The following is a 22,252-nucleotide window of genomic DNA, read 5'->3' on the forward strand; positions in this document are numbered from 1 at the left end:
AGTCCTACAAGATCTTCACATTCTCATTTTTGATAAATTATTATTAATTATTTTTATTTATTATTATTGTTGTTGTTGTTGTTGTGCTTTTATTTCCTGGTCCGTCAATAATCAAGGGGACAAATGACACCCAGGGAACATTTCTTTCCCTGATTTTGCATGTATTTTGGTGACAGGTCTTACAGACAATTTCCCTTTAAAACTTTGATTATAATGGTCTTGTATTTGCCTTAATAAACTCAGCTTCAATCATTTTAAACTAATTGAGTTGGAGTGGAGCAAGAGGGAGGGAGAGAGAAAGAGCATAAAGCAGTATTTAGGGAAAGTAATGTCTCAGAGGGTTTTTCCTATCCACATTTATACTGATCTGGCATCAGAGTTGTGTTGCTATGTTCCCACAAAATCAACCTGTTTGGAAAGTTGACATTATTTTCATACAATTATAGAATCAAAGTGAGCTTAGCATCATCTAGTCCAATTCCCTATTCAGTGCATAATCCACTTCAGTATTTCTGATGGATGACCATCCTAATCTCATTCTGGAGACCTCCAGTAAAGGAGAACATGTGAATGTTCCAGGTGATACAGTCAGTTTCTCCTGTTTACTAGTCTAGCCGCAATATAACTCAAATGGAAAAAATTCCATTTTTCAATTTGCAAAACCTGAAGCATATGCGCCAGAGGTGGTGCTGGGATGGCTGCTTTTCCATGAAGGAAACTTTTGACTCATTCTGTCTCCCATTGGCTGAACTCAGGGTTCTCTAGAAGTTTCACGGGAAATCCTATCAGTGAGGTTGATCGTATTTTTTCTACAGTAGTCAATTTCTAAACAGTTTGACAATCCTTCTAAAATCCTGCACCAAATTCTTGACATATCCCACTTCCCATTCTCTGGACTAAAATCATTACTCTGCTCCCTTCTATACACAGACACAGAAAAATACTTAGAACCATAATTTCAGTTACTGAGAAAAAAGGTTTAGCCATAAAAGTTTGTTGTTATACCCATTATTACAGTTTTCAGTGCGAATTTTGAAAGTTAAGCAGTTTTTATTTTTTTACCAATATCTTTTTAAGATTTTTCAACTCCACTTGCAATTAATTCTTCCTTCTAAAGTAGGATAAATGATATTGCAAAACACAATTACAAACAGTTGAGCATATATTACAAATATTGGGTAGGATAATTTTTTTTTTCCTTTTCAGAATAGAGAGTAGGAGAAGGGGACTTTTGATATTGGAGGAGCTACTGTATCTTATTAGTATGATGTTGACTGAATTATAATTTTTGAAGTGTCATGTTGAGTGACTAGAGAAAACACTAATTCATGGTTTAATTTATAGCATCAGTTAATTTATACTATTGTACCTTATCTTTGCGCATCAAAAAAATAAGATCTTCTGCAGAGATTACTCTAGCACCTCTCATCTGAGACACTTCAGAGGCTTGTTGCAACTGTGGAAAAAAAAAAAAACAAGATTAGAACTGATATGGCAATGTGATATTTTGTAGAACTATACTTATTTAAAGTAGCCTTAGCAGTATAGGGGAAAAAACCCTCACAATGCAAATGTAGACATATCAACTAAATTTAGAATTTAAGATAATTTTAAATACAAATTTTTCCCTCACCAATTTGTTTAAGATTTTCCTTTTGCTGAATTTATCTTGACAATTGCTATTCCAATCAATCTTTTTTAAATCAACCTGGAATATAAAGATGGTTAGGCCTGACAAACATCTGGAGAATTTCAGAAAATTCCAGTGCTATAGGCTAGGTTGAAAATAAGGCAAACCAACCTACATACAGTAGGTCCTGTTGCTGAGAAACGGACCCATGAAGTCATTAGGAGTTGAATTCAACTTGATGTATTACTTTTTATTGTAAAAAGACTTTATATATTATATGAGGATAATGTTCTATTTTTCATATTAAAGGCTCAAACTCAAATGTAACATGATGCTATCTATCTATATAAAAATGGCTCTGTGTATGTGTGTGTGTTCTAGCATAACTCTGGAACACCTGGGCTGCTGAAATGAAAAGGAATGAATTATATCTATAGTGTCAAATCACAGTACTTTTGACAGTGATAATGTGCATTTTGGATTCAAGTTCTGTTAAGATACAGCCTGTTGTGCCTTAAAATAGCTTCTACTGTACAGCACAATGGAGTTGCCATGGTAACAGCTTCACAGTACTCCACAAGGGGGCTCCCTCTGGTAAGGGGAATTGGTTCTTTAAAAAACACCCTAGGCCCTCAGCTTCAAGCAGAGGGCAAATTGTTGGGGGAGGTGCCTGCTAATGCAGATAAATACCTGGGCAATGCTAGGTTAGGATAGGGATAGCTGCTCGTATGCATTACTATACTGGATCCTTGGGTTTTTTTCTCAAATCCTTTTTCACTAAGCCAAAAACCTGCTGGAACAGTGTGTGTGTGTGTGTGTGTGTGTGTGTGTGTGTTTTATATATATCTATAGATACAATATCCTTCTGAAGTTTAGTATGTATTTATTCTTCTGAACACAAACTTTTCAGTACCATACTCATTCCAACAATGCATCAATGACATAGATTAAATTAGATCACTAAAAGAAATCAGAAAAGCTATATTGACTCTGAGATGAAAACTTGCAAAGTACTCTACAATTCCAACTACTGGTTCTGTTTAAAATCTTGCACCAATGTACACTGGAGGATGATGATGACGATAGCAACAGCAACTATATGTATGACGTGCCAGTTTCTAATTTGTTTCTATCTCACAGGACCTAATATGATGCCTGCCTATTATATTCTTTTTCTTGTTGGTTATTTTAGTTTTCTTCTTTGGTTAGCAAGGATAGGTGATATGACAAGCATCGAACAACTTAGCCATGGCTGATGTTGATCATTAGTGGGAAAAAGTCAACTGTTATAAACTAGCAATTCTTCACCATAATCCTTCCATGGTAAGAATGCTCTAGCTCTTCTTATTCAGTTGTCTTTCAATAGAAGATGACTTCATTACAGATTTTAATGTTCCATTTCAAATGTCTATGAACAGATTAGAGAACGGTCAATGGAAGGCGTAAGTGTTAGCCCTGGTTTATACTAAAATATTATATTAACCTACTATGATCAAAGGAGACAAAACTAATAGAGCCATCATGGATATTGATCCTTGGTACCCAGAATAAGAATAAGAATTGGAATTTCCTTGGGATTCAAGAACTGGCGTTTATAAGATCTATGCAAAACAGTAAGCACTGAAAAATGTTACACACATTCTGCTGCTAAACTAAGGTTCTGCAGCTCTTTATATTTTACTTCTAAGTTTCCTAACACATGAGTTTTGTGGTAATTTCTACAGTGACATTTATTTTCCTAGTTCTTCCATCTTTTTCCTGTTTACTTAAATGAACTTTGCCTGGTTATGAAGAAGCCCTTATTGACATTTACTCTAGCAAGCAACTGTATACTTTTTTGTCTGTATTCTTAGAAATAGGTCATAATGATATCACTGGACTTTTTAACATTCTATCAAAATAAAAGTATTTGCAGAAGTACAGAAAATTAACTTTTTAAAGAAGTAATTAATGCTCAAAACTACTGTGTGTATAAAACAATATATAAACATATACTTCATAGAAGCCCTGGGTGTGATAGATGCAAGCCAAAAAATTAGATACTAACTAGAAAAATGTTTTATATTGTTTTTTCATTTGAAATATAAGATAATAAAGCCTACATTTATAAATACATACACCTGAGAACAGATGGAAGAAATTTTAACTTTCATATGCCATATTAGCAATAGTTTTACTCTGTAATATTGGCTGAAGAAGGATATTATTAATGTGAGTTTTAATGTTGCTGTTGCTATAATTTGAAATAGGACTATTCAGCAGTTAAAACAGTAGCTGTTTCTAATATGTAGGGGGGAGGTAGTTTTTACTGTTGGCAAGTGTTCAGCAGGAAAAAGATTTCGTCAATAAATCATAATACCGGACTGCATTTCCCCCCCACTCTAATCACATGCACACAAAATGTGAACTGTATCTGGTAGGCACAACACAAAACATACTGCTTTAAAAAGCTTTACGTTTTTTCTTTGAAATGCTCAAGAGGGCTTTTGCAGCTACAAAGACGGGAGAATTTTCAGGAATTCAGAAGTCACAGTAACATAATCTGACTTAAAACTAAACTGGAAAATATAAGAATGTGAAAAATGATAGTTCTATTTTTTTGGCAGAGGAAAGTAGCTTCTTATTCTGATTAGTTTAAGGAGACACAAGGTACTTATGTTTCCAGCATAAAATACAGAAAAGCTGGGTAACATTATAATACAAAGAACGGGATGAATACCTCATTGGTGTAATTTGGATGAACTCAGTGGATTTATATCCAAGCATGCATTTACTCAATATATTTAATAACTGCTTAGAAAATTGATGTTAGTGTGCTGTTAATACAATACATCTTTTTCAAATTTTGTATGGACCTAGAGAATTCTTTTGAATAAAACAGCTAATGTTATGTCAGCCTCTGTTGAATAGAAGGCAAAAAAAAAAAAATATTAACACAATAGAGCCACAACCCAGTAGTAACCAAAGTTAACAGTTGACCACTACTTCAAGATAACATGATTATATCCAAGTGTACTAACCAATTCCATTAAAATAAATAAATAGAAACCAGCAGTTTAAATGATCTGAAGACACTTAAGATACTCCTAGATATGAAATAGAAACAAAATGCATTACAATCAGCATAATATCTACCTGATGAAAATGACTTGATGATCAGTGATGGGTTGCTACCGGTTCGCCCCAGATTGGATGAACTGGTAGCAGCAGCGGCGGGAGGCTCCGCCCACCCGCCCGGATGTCTTTGCACATGCGCAGAAGTGTCACATGCACGCCCACGAGCAAACTGGTAGCGGCCGAAATTGAAATTGGTTTCCCCAGTACTGCCCCCATGGTCTATTGGTGTGTAGCCAATCTGGTGCTGCCGAGATGTTTTGGGAAGCGCTGAGGTGTTTAGACTGGTGAAATTCCATTCTTAGGGTAAACAGCCTTGAAGATGCCAGGCACGAACCGGATTCCAAAATGCTCTGTTCTTCCTCAACTGTCAATCCCCACTCCCAATTTCCCACCATAGAAGTATACAACTTTATTGCCTATTTGTTCCCTCCTCCCTTACCCAGTTTATTGATTGCAGGATACCAGCGAGGCACCAAGCTGAAGGTGATGGACCTGACAGCATGTTAAAGTCTAAATATCTTAAAGTTGCTGAGGATTGAGAAACACTGCTTTAGAGTGTAACTCAAAGTTATATGCATATTAGTCTGTACATCACTAAACAAATATGTAGCTCAATGAAAGAACTCCAACTGAAAACAAACTATGGTATTAGGAAATGGAACAGATTTATCTGCTTTCTGGATGAAAATAATATTTTCTAATTACAATATAGTCCAAGATAGTTTTAAAAAATAAGGAAACAAACTACCTGATTATGTCTTTATTAGGTTTGCTTAGAACATAAAAATAAATCCATTATGTCTAAATTTTGAAATGTTTGTCAAAGTGAATAAAATTATGAACAACACCTGGACTATATCATTTTGACCAAGAGTTTTTTTTTTCTATTTTATACACAAGAAAGAAACACAAGCCATCCTAAAACTTCAAAGACATGATTGGAGCGTAACATTTCAGGCTCTAATCGCAATCATTATACATTATTTTTGAGTTCAATCCAATGATATTTATTTATTTATTGGTTTGATTTATATGCCGCCCTTCTCCGGAGACTCAGGGCGGCTTACAATGCGTTAACCAATAGCCCTCATACTTTTGTATATACCTACTTAGTAGGGCCCCCCCTAAGCGGTGTTCTTTTTTATGCAAAGTCACCTTATTGCCCCCACAATCCGAGTCCTCATTTTACCTACCTCGGAAGGATGGAAGGCTGAGTCAACCTTGAGCCTGGTGAGATTTGAACTTGCAGTAATTGCAGGCAGCTGGCAGCTAAGTGCTACTTAACAGCACTTTAGTCCGCTGCACCACCAAGGCTCCATAATCCAATAACACCAATGGCAAAATAGATTCTCCTTCCAGCACTCCAAAATTGCTCCAGAGTAAGGATATGTAAAAGATTTTAATGTTATATCAGCAGTTTGTATTGTTTAAAGCAGTTTTACTATTTACTATTTAGCCTTTCTGAGCAAAAAAAAACATTATTATGGTTTAGAATCTTCTGACTGATACTGTTGGATTGTTGATTTGTGGCATCTGATTGGGTGGCCTGTTTATAGTCTTCATCCAGACTAGGAAGTCCAAACAGCCAGTGATGGCCACACTGCTGTTGGCTAAGACAGGATGGACAAATAGAAGACAGAAACACTGAAGGAAAAGCAGAAGTAAAGTTAATGGCCAGACAGTAGAAGCTTGTTTGCACTTAAAAATCTACCAGGCCAAATATTTATGCATATTTATAGATTTCCATCCTGCTGAAAAGAAATGTGGTTTACAGCAGCTTACTTACACAAATAAAACAGAAAAAGTTGGGGAAAATATTTTTTATATTTTAGTCTACTGTCATGTATTTGATCACATCGCTTCTGTTGTATTATTTTATTTCTGTTGGTGTATTCTATTTATTTCACCAATAAAATCTCTAATTAAGATTCAAATTAAAACACCATAGAATAAAATCCAAGTCAGGAGCAAAACTATGCAGGGCTTTGTAAGTTAAAGGTAGCTCTTTAAATTGGACTCAGAAATTTACTGGAAGTCAAAACAATCCCAGCAATAAAGGCATAATATGGTTCTACCAGTTCTCAGCTGTCCATATGTGGGATTCTACATATTCTATCAACTACAATTTCTAAATAGCCTTCAAAGGCAATCTCATGTAAGTTACAAACAGGTTTCTGTCCAGCAGGTTAGACTGCAACCAGTTTAAGAGGCATGCATTAACTCAAGAATTTCTGATGAATACAGTATATTGTAAAAAAAGAAGAAGAAGAAGAAGAAGAAGTCATTCTTAGACTTCTGATGCTTGTGATGTAACTATCTTTTGGCCAGGAGAAACTATTTCCATCTACTCCTTCTTCAATGGCTAAAATTTGTATCAAGCTGTTTACATCTGACAACATGAGATCTTATTTTCAAGTAGTAGACAATTAAGTACTTGTTCATACAGTTGGGTAGATACAATTAGAGCTTACTGTATGTAAGTAGACACTTGGGTATGCTGTTTGTCTTTTAGGATGGTTTATTTGGGGGGAAACAACCTAAACTTGTGTATCTGCTTGTACTATTGTGCTTTGCAAACAAATATTGCTAATGTTACTAAGGTTGAGTAGATGCAAAAATGTTACTATAGATATTAACTTGTTGGTGGGTAGATTGGGCTTTAGTGCATGCATGTACTTTGGGCACGTCTTCTTTTTATCTTGTTACCCTTATAATTATGTTATAGCAATAGCTATCATCTTTTTTCTTATTCTTTTTGCAGCTAGGCATGAAACATTAGCAAGGAATAACCCAGTTGCCTCTTGCCTTGTAGGCAGGCTAAACAAAAAACACACTTGATGTTGCTAACTAGTTTGAGTAGATATCCCTACAGAGAAATTGGGAGTATTTTTTTTTAATAAAAACATCATAGGAATATAAAGGAATAATATGACCATCTGTTTTGTTTTTCAGAGACTGTGTCCATATGGAGAATAACAAAATGGCTTTGAGATGGAGATAGGCAAATAATTTAGCCAGGTAAAATGAGCTAAAGCACTTTTTAAATTCAGAATGTCCAGAAAACATTCTGAAACAGCTCAGAGTGACTTCCCTAGTTCACTGAATCTGTAACTATAGATACAGCACGATCAGATTTGCAAAATTGTTATTGTAGCCAATCTTAATAAAAGTACTCTTAATCTTTAAAATAACAGGTTAATTGATACAATCAGCAAATTCTATACAAGGCACCTACAGTGGAAATATCAGGATTGTCTGGAAAAACAAAACATATTTGCAGAGGAGCAAGTTGGTTTTAGAAAAGGCTGATTCACCTAGTTTTCCATCATGTTGTTGAAAAATACTCCCCCTGCAACATAGCCTTCCTTTAGACCATTGTCATAAACTTCAAAGTAACATTTGATTCAGGGGTGGGTTCTACTTACCTTTACTACTGGTTTGCAATGGGGCCGCGTGCGCGCACTCGCTTCATACATAGAAGCTTCCTAATGCATACACAGAAGCTTCCTAATGACGTTGGGGTAGGTGGGCAGAGCCTCCAGCCAGTTTTACTACCGGTTCTTGCGAATCGGTCCAAACCAGGGGCAACCCACCACTGACTTGATTCCATATCCTGAACTAAATTTTATAAAATTTAGTTTTATGAAACTAAAAAACTAAATTTTAATTTTTACAAAAAACTGGAGGCCTCCTCAATTGACCAATGTCTACTTCATTTAATACTCTGCTACTTGAAGGAACTTCACTCAAAGTAAGATGGCCCTCTCAGGACCTCTCACCAGTGCCACTATAACTGAGAAAGGCATCAAGCAGGGCATCAACCCATCTAATGCTCATACCCCTCTTTTTAAATTCTTTTACACTTGCTTTTTATATGTACTTTCTATTTTAATACATTTATACAACTTTTTCCAATTTTGTTTGGTGCATCTTTTATGCTTTTTAATTGACCATATCCCACACTCATTATGCTGGTCTATGACCATAATAAAGATATGATGATAGTAGCCTATCATAGGCTATCATAGTAGTTGCATGAACAAAAATCTTCTTTTTGCAGCTTCTTGTGCTGTTTCTCTTACTGAAATGTAGAAATATCTTCTTGCTATTGAAGCTTGATTACTCACCAATACCTGGTGCAGGGTGCAGGGTGACTTTATGTGTGTGATATTAGAAATAATGCTATTATTAGAAATAATATGTTGTTAGATATCTTAACACTTCAAATTTAAATATATATGTTAGAAAATGTTAGATTATAGATGTTAGAAATAATATTATAAATAAACAATTGGGATATTTGTCCCATCCCTGTGTTTATTTATGTCTGAATAAGCCTATAATTGTCCTACAAAATGCTATTAACATACCCCAAACTGAGATGTGGGAAATGAAAGCCAAGCATGGCATGGTGCCTCAGCATTCAAGCTTATGCATTTCCCCACCAACTTTTAATAGAAGTTGAAGCATGGAACAGTTCTCTAAGGAACAACAATTCTAGCTACTCATACTTAAAATAATTTTAATCAGACATTTCCAACAGGTTAAATTAGGAACAGTTATTTATAAAGGATGAGAACTACAATAAAATCCTCATGTTCCAACCTACATAAACCGGGACCTTCAGTGTTAAAGGGACATATTAAGATTTCAATGTGACACACCAAACATTTCTAAACAGAAGAAATGCATCTTCGACAAACATTCTAATATATGTACAAAGAGCAGAGATCAAAAAAGGAAACTGCCAGAGTTTGGCCTTAGCTTTGTTTAAAAGAACTGTAGATATTATTTCCTGAAATCATATTTAAGATACCTGAAACAATCAATGATATAACCTTTGCCTTGCTTTCTGATATTAGAGAATATTTTTGACGTGTGTACACAGGACAAAATTTGCATTATTCTGAGACAGTCAGTAAATGTCTTTCTGATGGCTACAATTCATGCTAGATGACAATTACAAGCTATATTACAAGCTTATGAAAACACTTCCTTTGTTAGTGTAGAGAGTAGCATTTATTCAAAACGCCATGCTACAATTGCTTATATAAGGAAACTACATATTGCCTTACCAAATTAAATGCAAAAAAGGTGAACTACTTGCTTTCCTGCTGGTAATGGCCTTGTCCTTTCCGAAAGCAGATAGTGGCATATTTCCAGTAGCAGTAGTAATGTGTGAGATAATAAACATTTCTGATTTCTAATTATTTAAAATATATAACCTTGCAAATACTAGATAAAATACAGCTTGGATTAGAATTTGCAGTCTTCATGAATATAATACAGAGAAGTTTGACAAGATGGAGACTTTCTCATGGGAGCCAGAAGCCCATTTTATTGTTCCAGGCAACTTTTAAAAAAAAATTATGTATCAAAAGTTGCTTTTGGACACCTAAAAAATAAATCCTTAGTTCTGAGCATGGTGCAGCATCAAATATGTGGATGAACCATACCAAAAGATTCCCATGTTGAAAAGGTGCATGTATGAAGGTTTGGCCACTAAAGCACACCCAAACATTCTAGAAAAGTAAAGTATATATAAAAAAAAAACCTACTAACAACACAGCTGTAGGGCTGTGAAATATTTCTTTTTTTTTTTTAAAGAAAATGCAGTTAAATTGATAAATATATTTTGTAAGCAAACATGGAAATACACTGTATTGGCCAAAAGAAAAAGATTAATTTATATTCTTATATATATATAAAAAGAGTAGCACTAAAGAATACTCAAACTGTTTAAGAATTGCACTTTTCCCATATGCTAGTAAGATAATGCACACGATTTTGCAGTAGGTGGAACAAAGATCCAGGTCATGACTTGAGCTTTCTCACAGAATCGTGGCTACTGTTGGAGCAATAGTGGAAGAAGGACTTTTTACTTGGCTTAGGCTGGTAGGCCACTTGTAAGCTTTGGAGATGAGAACCTATGCTGTTATCACCGTATGGCATAACTACTGCATCATGCTCCATGTGGACTGCGTTGAAAGACACCTCAAGCTATTAATTGGTATAGGATGAAGAGTCCAGTATCTTACCAAGGTAACACCTATTACAGGGGTGGGCAAATATGGCCCCTTTATGACCTGTGGACTTCAACTCCCTGAATTCCTGAGCCAGCTTGGCTGTCTCAGAAATTCTGGGAGTTGAAGTCCACAGGTTGTAAAAGGGCCACAGTTGCCCACCCCTGACCTATTATATAATCATTCTACTGATGCCAGTAGACCTCAGGATCCAATTCAAAGTATTGGCTACCACTACTATATTATAGTAGAGCACTAGATAAACATCAGAAACCACCTAATCCAAATAGAATATAGAATAAGAAGATTGGAGGTCTAATCCAACCTCTTGTTCAAGCATGAGAACTTAAACCATTCCGGCCAAATGGCTGTTTTCTTGAAAACCTCCAGTGATGGAGCAGCCATAACTTCTGTAGTTAAACTTGATTCTTCCTGCTTTGTAAGAGCATCAAGCAGGGGTGAAATGCTCCCGGTTCGGACCGGATCACCTGATCCAGTAGCGATGGGAGGCAGGTGGTTCGGAGAACCGGTAGCAAAAATCCCCACCCCCCCATGCCCAGCTGAGCCGCGCAATCATCAGAGGCTTTTTTTTTTTACTTTTAAAAGCATTTTTTCTACAACTATGGCCGAAAAAATGCTTTTAAAAGAAAAAAAAAAGCCTCTGATGATCGTGCGGCTCGTCAAAGGCATTTAAAAGAAAAAAAACCTTTTTTTCTTTTAAATGCTCTGACAATCCAAGCTGAGTTCCCTGATTGGCAGCCCCTGCTAAATCAGGGAACTCAGCTTGGATCGTCAGAACATTTAAAAGAAAACAAGGGTTTTTTCTTTTAAATGCTATGACGATCCCAGCTGAGTTTTAAAAAAGCCTCTGACGATCAGGGAACTCAGCTGGGATCGTCAGAGCCTTTTGAAAACATTTTTTTACAACCTCTTAGCCGAAGAGGTTGTAGAAAAAATGGTTTTAAAAGAAAAAAAAATGGCCACGGCCACCCAGTCACATTACCCCCCTCACCAAGCCACGCCCACAGAACCGGTGGTAAGAAATTTTAGATTTCACCGCTAGCATCAAGGAAAGGTTTGCTCAAAGTCCAGTCCTTACTTGAGATAAAATGGGCATTTGCAGATCACAGAAAGCAGGCCTTCTCAGTAGTTGCCTCAATAACATGGAACATGCTGATGGTTGAGATATGGCTAATCCCTTCAGCCTAGGCATTCTGCAGAGCTCCAAAGTTTCTCCTTTCTAAAGCAGAAATTCATTTTGAATTGATTGTGATTAGGTAATTGTGTTTTAATTATATTGTGGTTCAAGTCAGGTAAGTTCACCTTTTAAGGATTGCTTTTTTATTGTTACCATCTAGAGTTGATTAATGCAGTATAAAAAGGTTTAAAAAAGCACTTTTCCCCATGAATGAATGAATGAATGAGTGTATGCATGTATTATCCATACAAACACACACATTCAGTATCACCCATTGTTTGAAAAGGGCATACAATTGATTATCACAATTAAAAAATGTTTTAAACTTATAGCACAGAATGAATACTAAAATTGCATTGTAGTACTGGATCATTGTACCATTGACACAAATAATTTTTTATTCCACTTTTTATCTAAGAATGCTGCCTTTAAATGAATATGTATAACAGAACAGAGTATTGTGAAAAACACAGCCAAAGTGGATACAATTGGATGAAAATAAAGCTGAAATGTTTATATGAAAGACTAGCAATGTCCTTGGCCATTTGCCTTACATGGCATTCATAAGCAAAATATTATTTTTCTCAGAGAACATTTACTACAAACAACAGTGTTAATCATTTTGAAAACATTTACTGAATTTCAAAATATTTTCCTAGAAGAATCTTATTTGTCACATTTTGTTTCAATAGAGACACTTAAGAGATAATGGTATGTTTGTAGGTTTTGAGGTAGACTTTCGTACTTGAAATACTAACAAAATAATATTTATTAACCCATATACCCTAAATTCAGATTGCAGAAGTAGATGTTTTAGTGCACAAATCTAAGCCAGTGTAAGAAAACTGTCACTAAATTCTTACACAAAGGACTGTAATTTGACCTCTCTATCCCTAAAATAGGAACTACAAGTACAGGTACGGTATATTTATTTTTAGGCTTCTCTGTTAGAATTTTTTTGCTCTCATTTGATCAAATGATGCATCTGTACTTTACCCCATTCACATCCTACTGTTAAAATAAGCAACAGGAGAGAGAGGGAGAAGGTAAAAATCAGCATTATGAGAAAAGAAAAATTTTATGTCTGAAAAAACAAATTCTCCTTTAAAAATATCTTACTAGTAATAATCCCATTGGTTTTGCATTTCTTTGCTTATTTTATTATTTAATTTATACTTGTAATGCTGTTGGCACACTAGTTTTCAATGCAACATAAAACTGACATCAGCAAATAGCATCAATTATTAATTGTATTAAATAAAACAACAGAACCATAAATAATATCAATATAAGCATACTCAACTATGTATTTAAAATATGGAATGTTTCATAAATTTGCATGAATGTACATATATAAACACCATTCTTCAGATTTTCAATTAAAAACAATGACAGGTAGTGGAACTAGGAAGAAATCCTGGAAAATGGCTGTTTATCTAAATTTGGCTTTAGGTACAAGTCATGTCATGGGAGCCTATTTATATTTAATTAGAAATGGCAATTTGATGGAGGGGATTTCAAAGCAAATGAACCACAAACAAATATTTAAATATGTGACAGTTCAGTGTAACTTCTTCATACAAGCCTTTATGATGACTATGTCATACAAAATGTTACCACCAGTAACTGCACATTTCTTTGACATGTCTTTGGCTGTTGAATTTAATACATCTTTCATGTTAATTTTTAAAAAAATATGATTTTGTTTCAATGTTTACATTTTCTGGGGCCACTAAAATATGCTTTCTGAAGCACACTGCAGAAATAAATCACCAATTATTTCTTACAGGCATGAATATATATATTGATATATATTGATATCAGCAGTACTAAATTCCACTGCCAAATTAGTAAAGTGCTACATTTAGTTCAGCTTTAAATAAACAATATACTAATTTTAATAAGTCAGCAAAGATTTATTTTAGTTCTAGTTCAGACATACAATCATGTGCAAGGTTATTCAATACTCATTGTAAGAAAAAACTATGAAAATTGTTTTACAGCTGGTTTTAATCAGCTCCCTTTGTTTAACATTAGAAACTAACCTCTAAAAGATATATACAAGCTGCACATCCTACAGGTAATAGTATCCAGATGGGATGCTCTTACTGAACATCATGCCCAATATCATAAAGAATATACTGTGAAATAAGCACCTTGGCATAGACCTTGATGTTAACTTCTACTGTGCTTCACTTAGTCCTTATGCTTGATGAAACTTGGAGGAATTCCTCCCAGGTAGACCAAAGAAGTTTCAGATCAAGATTTATGCAATTATACAATAGCAAATATTAGCTTACTAATAATACTTTTCATTTTTTAGCAGAACTATTAGATTTTTAGCACTTTTGCTGCAATGTAAACCAAATTATCAAAGATGCGCATCTTAGCTTATCAGCTTGATATAAATTAGGGCAGTGATGGTTAACCTTTTCGGCACCGAGTGCCAAAACTGGAGTATGCATGCATGCATGCCCACGCTGAAGCACTGGAACCCAGAGGAGAGAAGCTGGCTGGCACGCATGTGTGCAATGGAACCCGGACGAGCAGCTGGCGATGGCGCATGTGCCCAGAGAGAGGGCTCTGCGTGCCACCTGTGGCACACGTGCCATAGGTTCACCATCATGGAGTTAAGGTTTAACCAAACGAAATGAGTTAAGATTTTGTCATTTTTGTCCCTTTTGAGATTTAAAAGAAAAGTTTGGTCCTGTTGGTCTTACAAGATTGATCTTACTAACTTGCAAGGGCAGAGAAGGCTCTCTTCCTGGGTCCCTGCCAGTCAAAAGACTTTAATTCACAGGGTCCATAAAATAAGTTCTGCCACTGTATTTTTCATAATTGGGCTGACAGTCTCTCATATAGGCTTCCCTCACAGCAGCAGGCCCCATCTGACCCCAACCTGTGTTGTGCATTATTCTTAGTTTCACTTCTCCCTTTTGACCTTATTAATGACCTGGCACACTTCTGCCAGCATGACTCTAGCACAGAGTCACTAAAACTACTGAGAATATTCCCATCATGTTGATGTGATATTTCCTGGAAGGTATGTTCGTCAAAATAAAGAAACATCCAAACTTTTTTCCTATCATTCCTACATTGCATATGAAATCATTAGAAAATGTGCTTTCCCCAATATTTTTAACCATGAACGCATGATACTATAAACGCTAGAATATGAGTGAAAAGAGGGGAAAATTAATCTTATTTGTACAAACTCCAAGAATTCTACTTTAAAATACAGGTTAATCTGGGCTATTTGCAGATTCCTGCAATTCTTTCCATGTGCATAGCAGCCCAGGCAAAAGAAGTAGCAATAAACTGCATCAACGTTCTGTTTTCCATTTCTCTTCGATTGAGGACCAAAGCACTAGACTGGATATGTTTAGAAACTGAATGATTCATTTGAGTTTGGCAGAGAGGGAAGGGAAGAATAGCTACCAATATGGGAACAGTCTGTTCCAAAGCCACTGTATTGCAAAAGGCACACAGGCACTCACAGCAAGAAAAAAAGCTGGCTCATTTCTTAAACTGAAACATCATTTAATCAAAGAAGTCCATAACCAATGCGTACTATGAAAGTGCCTATGTTTCTACATCACTGCCTATAGCCTGGATAAGAACTAAGGTATGTTTTTAATCGGATGATGGTCATAGTAGGCAATGAATTAGATTATTTGTACAAGAACACACAGGATTAAATCATCCCTGAAACAAAGTTCGTGAACTCAGAGAATACTTTATGAACCCTTAGATGACACTCCAGGGTATATTTTTGTACCAGTTATATTTGAATTGTTGCTGGAATCTATTCTTAGAAAATAAGTATCCAGTCTTCTTTATACATATTCTGATAATTTCCTATATGTGGAGCTAATGTACTTAAAACAACAACAACAAAGATTGTTAGGAAGCTGGCAGGATTTGTTTGTGCAGTGCTGAGAGTCAGAAGGATAGAAGTGCAACTGCAAATAAATAAATAAAATCCTGGTTAGTTACAGAGTTACAAATAAATCTTAAAGAAGAATTTGCTCAGAATTTCCTTGAGAATGCCTTTATTTATACTAAGAATGCAATCTGCCAAAATTTTAGGAAAGTCCACTCTACTCCATTCCAGACATGAGAACATACCTACTTTCTCTTTTCCTTTGTATAAGCACAAAATATTTTTTAATTTGTGAGTAGAATACAATAGTTAAAACTAAATATTCCTTTTTTTAAAAGCCATTTGAAAAGAAAACAATACTGTACTGTATGCTTTCAGTAGCAAGGCCTGCATCTCTCAACATAAACTATTTCAGGATTTTTCCCTCAACACAGCTTTTTTTTCCCCTTTGGTTTCCCTATGTTCAAAATATGATATTGAAGAAATTTCACTGGATCTACAAAAAAACTTGGCTGAGCTTTTAAAATTTAGAAAGGAATTTTAGAAGGAAATTTCACTGGATCTACAAAAAAACTTGGCTGAGCTTTTAAAATTTAGAAAGGAAATATAAGTGACAAACCTGGAGAAGGACCTGGATAACTTTTTCCTACTGGATTTATAAAAGAAGCTTGTTAAAACCTTGAAGATCTTGATGTAATGGTACAAAAATGAAATGAAGAAGAATCAAATACTCTGACAATATTGAAATTAAAGATTAAGACTGTTAGAACTAAAAGGAAGAAGTACAAAGTTGGTGTATGTGATCAGCGTTAAAAAAAGAGATATATCTTACTTCTGGCTGCTGACACCAGGACTGAAAAGATGTTTTATAGATTTGTTTCTAGATAAGAGATGGGACGGAGATAAATGTTTGTAACTTTAGAGAAAGTGAAGATTACTAAATTTGTTCATACTTGTTGAGATAAATGTTTGAAGTAACTTCTTTAAAGTGCTCCATGGCACAGGACCCGGGTACCTTCGAGACCGACTTCTGCCACCAATAGCCTCCCACCGGCCAGTTCACTCCCACAGAGAGGGTCTCCTTAGGGTGCCATCGGCCAAGTTATGTCGGCTGGCGACACCCAGGGGGAGGGCCTTCTCTGTGGGAGCCCCAGCCCTGTGGAACGAACTGCCCCCGGAAATACGTAAGATCTCCGACCTCCGGGTGTTTCGTTGTGCACTTAAGACCCTGTTGTTCCGCCAGGCTGGTCTATCAACATAACAATTTTAAATTGGGTTTTAAATTTCTGGGATTTTAAATTTGAGCCGAATTCATTTAATAATTTTAAACTATTTTAACTGATGTTGTCTTATGTTTTAATAGGCTGTACACCGCCCTGAGTCCTTCGGGAGAAGGGCGGTACAGAAATAAAATTATTCTTATTCTTATTCTTCTTTATATATTTCTTTTCTCTTGCTTCTCTTTTTTTCCCCTTGCACTTTTTACTTCTATTTTCTTTTCTTTCTGTAAGTTTAGTTTGCATTAAATTATATATTATAATCAAAATTCTTAATAGATAGTAATTGTGTTTACCTCTTCTTGCCTAACCTCCAGGTACCCCAATTATACCATCTGACTTACTTCTGAACCTCTTTTTTTATATCTGCATAAAAACTCTTATACTTATTGCTAACAGGAATGCAATGTAGACTGGCAAATCATTTTGATTATTTGTGATAGAACTGTTTTAAGGAGGGTATTGTCTTGCCAGCAACTCATTAATAGCATGAAATGGATTACATTCCCAGATATCTCTTTACATTGGTTTACTTCTAAGTAGATGGGTAAATAATTGGGCTAAGTATTAGAATGCACGGAAAGAGTGAACACTAGGTGTCAGTGTAAGAAATGAGGGGGGGAAAACCTGTTGCTTCCAATCAGGTGGATAAGCTAAAAAACCAGAACCAGCTGTGACCACATTTACTTGTAACTGCATAATACTGTTAACAAACCAACCTTCCTTAGAAAACTGATTCCCAAACCATCAGGTTCACTTGAAATCAGATAAGTATTAGAAGCCGCAATGATTTCTCTCTATTAAATGCCACTGAAGTGGTTGTTAAAATAAAGCAAAATACCTTGTAACATTAGGCATTAATTTATTCCATCAATACTTGTCAAGGATGTATTCAGATGGCAGTTGACCATACCAATTGTAACTCTATAAAAGTTCCTTAATAACTGGCATAGGATTTGAGTATTACAGTTGGTAATTTGGAAAGTGTAATGGCTACTGATCAGATTAATTTATTTGGACTGATGCAGGACTGGTACGGGCATATGTGGTTGGAATATGTTTGACTATGCAAAATGGTCCAGCTGGAATTATCATTTATTGAAAAAAATAGAAACATTGATTTACTTTAAATATAACTGATTTCTTAGCTCAAGGATTGCAGTCTGCCAGAAATTTAGCTTAGACTAAAATTGGCAAGTTTTTTTTTAAAAATAGTTGCTTTATCAGAATTGCTACTAAATCAGTATTAGTATCCAACTTTTTATTTCACAGCCATCATCACTTATTCACATACACACCTTCTCTTGTAGTTGCTTTCCTAAGTTAGCTACAACTTAGCTGAATTTTTTTTTTAAATGTCATTTTTATTTTGTAGGGCAAAACATAAATTTAAAGCAATACATAAAAATAGGTAACACTTTGAATTTTAAACATTCAGTGATGACCTTTAGATTCAAGAGGTGAAAGAATGTTGCTGCTTTGGTTGAGAAAATCCAAGAAACTTGTGACTGAATTTTAAAATAACCCACAGCTTCTAAATTTTATTTTTACTATGGTTTTATTCTCCTAAAGTATTTCTGTTCAACTGCACAGGTCAGGGTTGAGCACTTGGGATCCCCATAACCCCCTTCTCCACCACCACCACCACCCCGAGATAATTGTTTATATTTACCAGCAAAACAAATGCACAGTTTCTGCAAGGCATAATGCACCTGTTTTATCCCATTAAATCATTCTCAGGCCCAGCCAATTTCAATTCTTTGATGAGAATTTGGATGCAACTTTATCACAGCATCACAGAGTAGTACTCCTTAAGGTTGGATGGATGGACACATGGATATGATCCAATAAGCAGTTTTCAAGATCATAATCATAATTCGTTAAAAGTCACAATTAAGTTTGAGGAAAAAGATCACAGGGTGTCTTGTACACACAAAGCATGCATATAAGGCTGATTTTGCTTGTGTCCAAACAAAATGTCAGGATTCTTCCCTGCTTTAACTGGACAAAAGTAGAATAAAGCCAGTATTTTCTACAGCTGTTGCTACGAAGTACAAACTTCGATCTACATATAATAAACCTGCAACAAGAAAATAAGAGTAGCTGTCTCAAAAATAAAACCCAGAATTTATTTTTTATTAGATTTGTTTTATTAGAAAACTAAGAAATTCAAGTGACAGTCTGTTTCAGGATCTCTCAGTTCTCTGGAGCTCATATTGGGGACACAGAGGAAAGATGAAGATGGGAGCATCCAATTTACAAAGTTTCCTCATGCAATCTGGAATCAGAGGCAATATCTATCTATCAAACATTTAGCTTATCAAACAATTTTGAAATTATTAACTTTGGAGATGGAAAGGAATGAGGCTTTTTAGTTAGCTGCTATATATTGTAAACAGCTATCTTCAGGAAAAAGCTGTATCAGCACTTTTAAATTTTCTTGTTGACTAATCTTTTGTGGCATTATAGAAAAAATTGCATTTGCAAGTATCAAGTGTTCATTCATTGTAGTTAAACAGTGATAAATCAAGGAACAAAGAGAAAGTAAAACATATAAAGTTATAATTCAACAAAATATGTACTTCATAATACAACTAAACAATAAAATGTATTTGGCATTAAACAGAATGGATGTTGTATTTTGACATTGCCTTCTAAGACAGGAGATAATTTTATTTTTATTTTATTTATTTATTTTATTTATCTGTACTAATGTTCCATTACAAAGAACATTCAGATATTTGAAATGTATGCAGCTTTTTAAAAAGTTGTTATTTGTTAGCTACAGAGCACACATTTTTATACAATTCTTATTTCTTGCATTATTATGTTAAATAGTAACATAACAATTAATGCTACTTCCTAATGCTCTGATTTTTTTTTCTTTTTACAACTCTTTAATCCCTTTACTCAGGGTGGAGTTGGAGTGGCTGAATGGAGCGGAGTATTTACTGGCCAGATGCCCTTCCTGATGCCTACATGAAGTTCGCAGCAGATATTTTCACTTTACACCTGATAGAGAAACATCTGCCACTGTTTAGGACTGAACTCTTAACCTTCCAAGTGAGAAGTGAGTGTCTTCACCTCTCGGCCACCACGCCATTCCAATTCCTAATGCTCTGATTTTCTGTCAAATAAAAATATGGTTTTGATTCAATTTCTGTGCCTCCAGACTGCTGTATGATTGGACCAAAACAGGTGTGTGTTAAGACTGAAGATCCAATTCCTAACCAAATATTAGAAAATAAAAGATTTTACCTAGATAGTTTTTATATTTTCTTTACCTATTCATATATACCTAATGTGTTTTCTGGTCTACTGAATTAAGTATACAATTTTTTATTAAGCTCAAATGTTTAGCTATCAAGAAGATTGTTTCCATCCTGTGATTAATAAGATCCCAATGGGATAACTACTTCCTTTATTTTATCCAATTGCAAATTATATGACTTCTTTTCTATTTTGGTAACCTCTTTAATTAAGGTCCTCACAGGACGTTTTATTACTTTTTAAAACTATTACATAAACTAGGAGTGGCAAACAACTTTCTAAAAGTAGTAAAGCAATATTTGCCTACATTTAAATTTCTGATAATCAATTTAGCACACACATCATTTTAAACAAATCTAGGAGCAACAAACAATTACAACTCATACTATTCATTCATAAATAAAAATATTTAACATAATTAGTATTTAAAACTACAAGTAGTTTGCAAGAATGCAAAATATTTTTTAAATACTCTTTTATAGTACTTAAAATATTATCTAAGGCTAAATACAGATTACATACCAAACTATAATGGCAGCCATACTTAAAAATGTGTTCTACAGGGTGTCTTCAATGTGCAAATTTGGTACATGCAAACATTTATTTTTTATTAAATAAAAATATATCCACTTATCATTTCCTATATACTTTAATTCCCTCAGAATACTGAAAGAAGATATATATTGTGTTCACGTTTTTTTTCTCAATTGTTATATAGAGTTTTTGATGCAACAAGGCAAAGGGTATTGCACAGACTCTTGGTATCAGGCATGGGTAATATTTGACAGCTTTACTTTTACATTCTGAAATGCAGCAAATGGAGATTACCTATCCTGCTAGTTGTTAGTAATATTCATAAAATGAGCTAAATATCACTATACTGATCTCACTTTCTGAGATACAGATATTTCACTGAAACTGTTGGTCTTCTGTTTTCATTCGTTCAACAACAACAAAAACCTTACCAAATTGATCAGTTGAGTGTGGACAATGTCTTCAACCAATATTGCTGATTCATGTAGGGGCCTGCGAGCATCTCCTAAGGAAAACCTAAAGGACAATTTACTGTAATTAGCAAACTAAAATAAAATAAATGCAGAGAGGGGGGGGAGAGAGAGAGAGAGAGAGAGAGAGAAGAAATATATAGTATTAAATAGTAAAAGAATTATTAGATCACATGATGCAAATGGATTGAGAAGAAAAAAAATGTATGTTAAACCTAAACCCATGGCCTTCATGGCCTTTACCCTGGGCATAAATCAGGATTTTAAGAATTCCATTCTGTGGGAAGAAAATGCTTAGGAGCAATTAAGCTGTCTCCACATTTCAGTGAGTAATTAATAGCTGTATCCACCAAAAACTCCTCCATCGTTAAAATTCAAAAGTTTCTATCAGCTTCCTGAAACATGCCATTAGTGTAAACTTGGTAGATTTAGCAGGATTTAGGGTACCTAGGGTAATAGGTACTAGGGCAATAGGGACGCAGTGGCTCAGTGGTTAAGATGCTGAGCTTGTCGATCAAAAGATCAGCAGTTCAGTGGTTTGAATCCCTAGTGTCATGTAACAGGGTGAGCTCCCATTACTTGTCCCAGCTTCTGCCAACCTAGCAGTTCGAAAGCACGTAAAAAATGCAAGTAGAAAAATAGGGACCACCTTTGGAGGGAAGGTAAGAGCGTTCCATGTGCCTTTGGCATTTAGCCAAGCCGGCCACATGACCACGGAGACGTCTTTGGACAGCGCTGGCTCTTAGGCTTTGAAACAGAGATGAGCACCAACCCCTAGAATCAGGAATGACTAGCACATAGGTGCAAGGGGAATCTTTACTTTTACCTTTAGGATACCTAGAAAATTGCT

At 35.1% G+C, this 22,252-nt stretch overlaps 1 protein-coding gene across 3 annotated transcripts in view; it reads right to left on the reverse strand.

Annotated features, from left to right (window-relative positions):
* The window catches only part of SUPT3H (SPT3 homolog, SAGA and STAGA complex component), a 263,386-nt gene that overhangs the window by 100,906 nt on the left and 140,228 nt on the right, over positions 1–22,252 (reverse strand). For all 3 annotated transcript variants that reach the window (XM_070956653.1, XM_070956657.1, XM_070956661.1), the window contains 2 exons: positions 21,364–21,448; positions 1,370–1,456 (listed from right to left, as the gene is read on the reverse strand). In XM_070956653.1, the coding sequence (XP_070812754.1) occupies positions 1,370–1,456; positions 21,364–21,448 (172 nt within the window). The remainder of the gene's footprint in view (positions 1–1,369; positions 1,457–21,363; positions 21,449–22,252) is intronic.

The sequence above is a fragment of the Pituophis catenifer genome, unplaced genomic scaffold (genome assembly GCF_029215685.1).
Source record: "Pituophis catenifer annectens isolate HBS135680 unplaced genomic scaffold, rPitCat1.0.hap2 SCAF_1, whole genome shotgun sequence".
NCBI classification, from domain to species: domain Eukaryota; kingdom Metazoa; phylum Chordata; class Lepidosauria; order Squamata; family Colubridae; genus Pituophis; species Pituophis catenifer.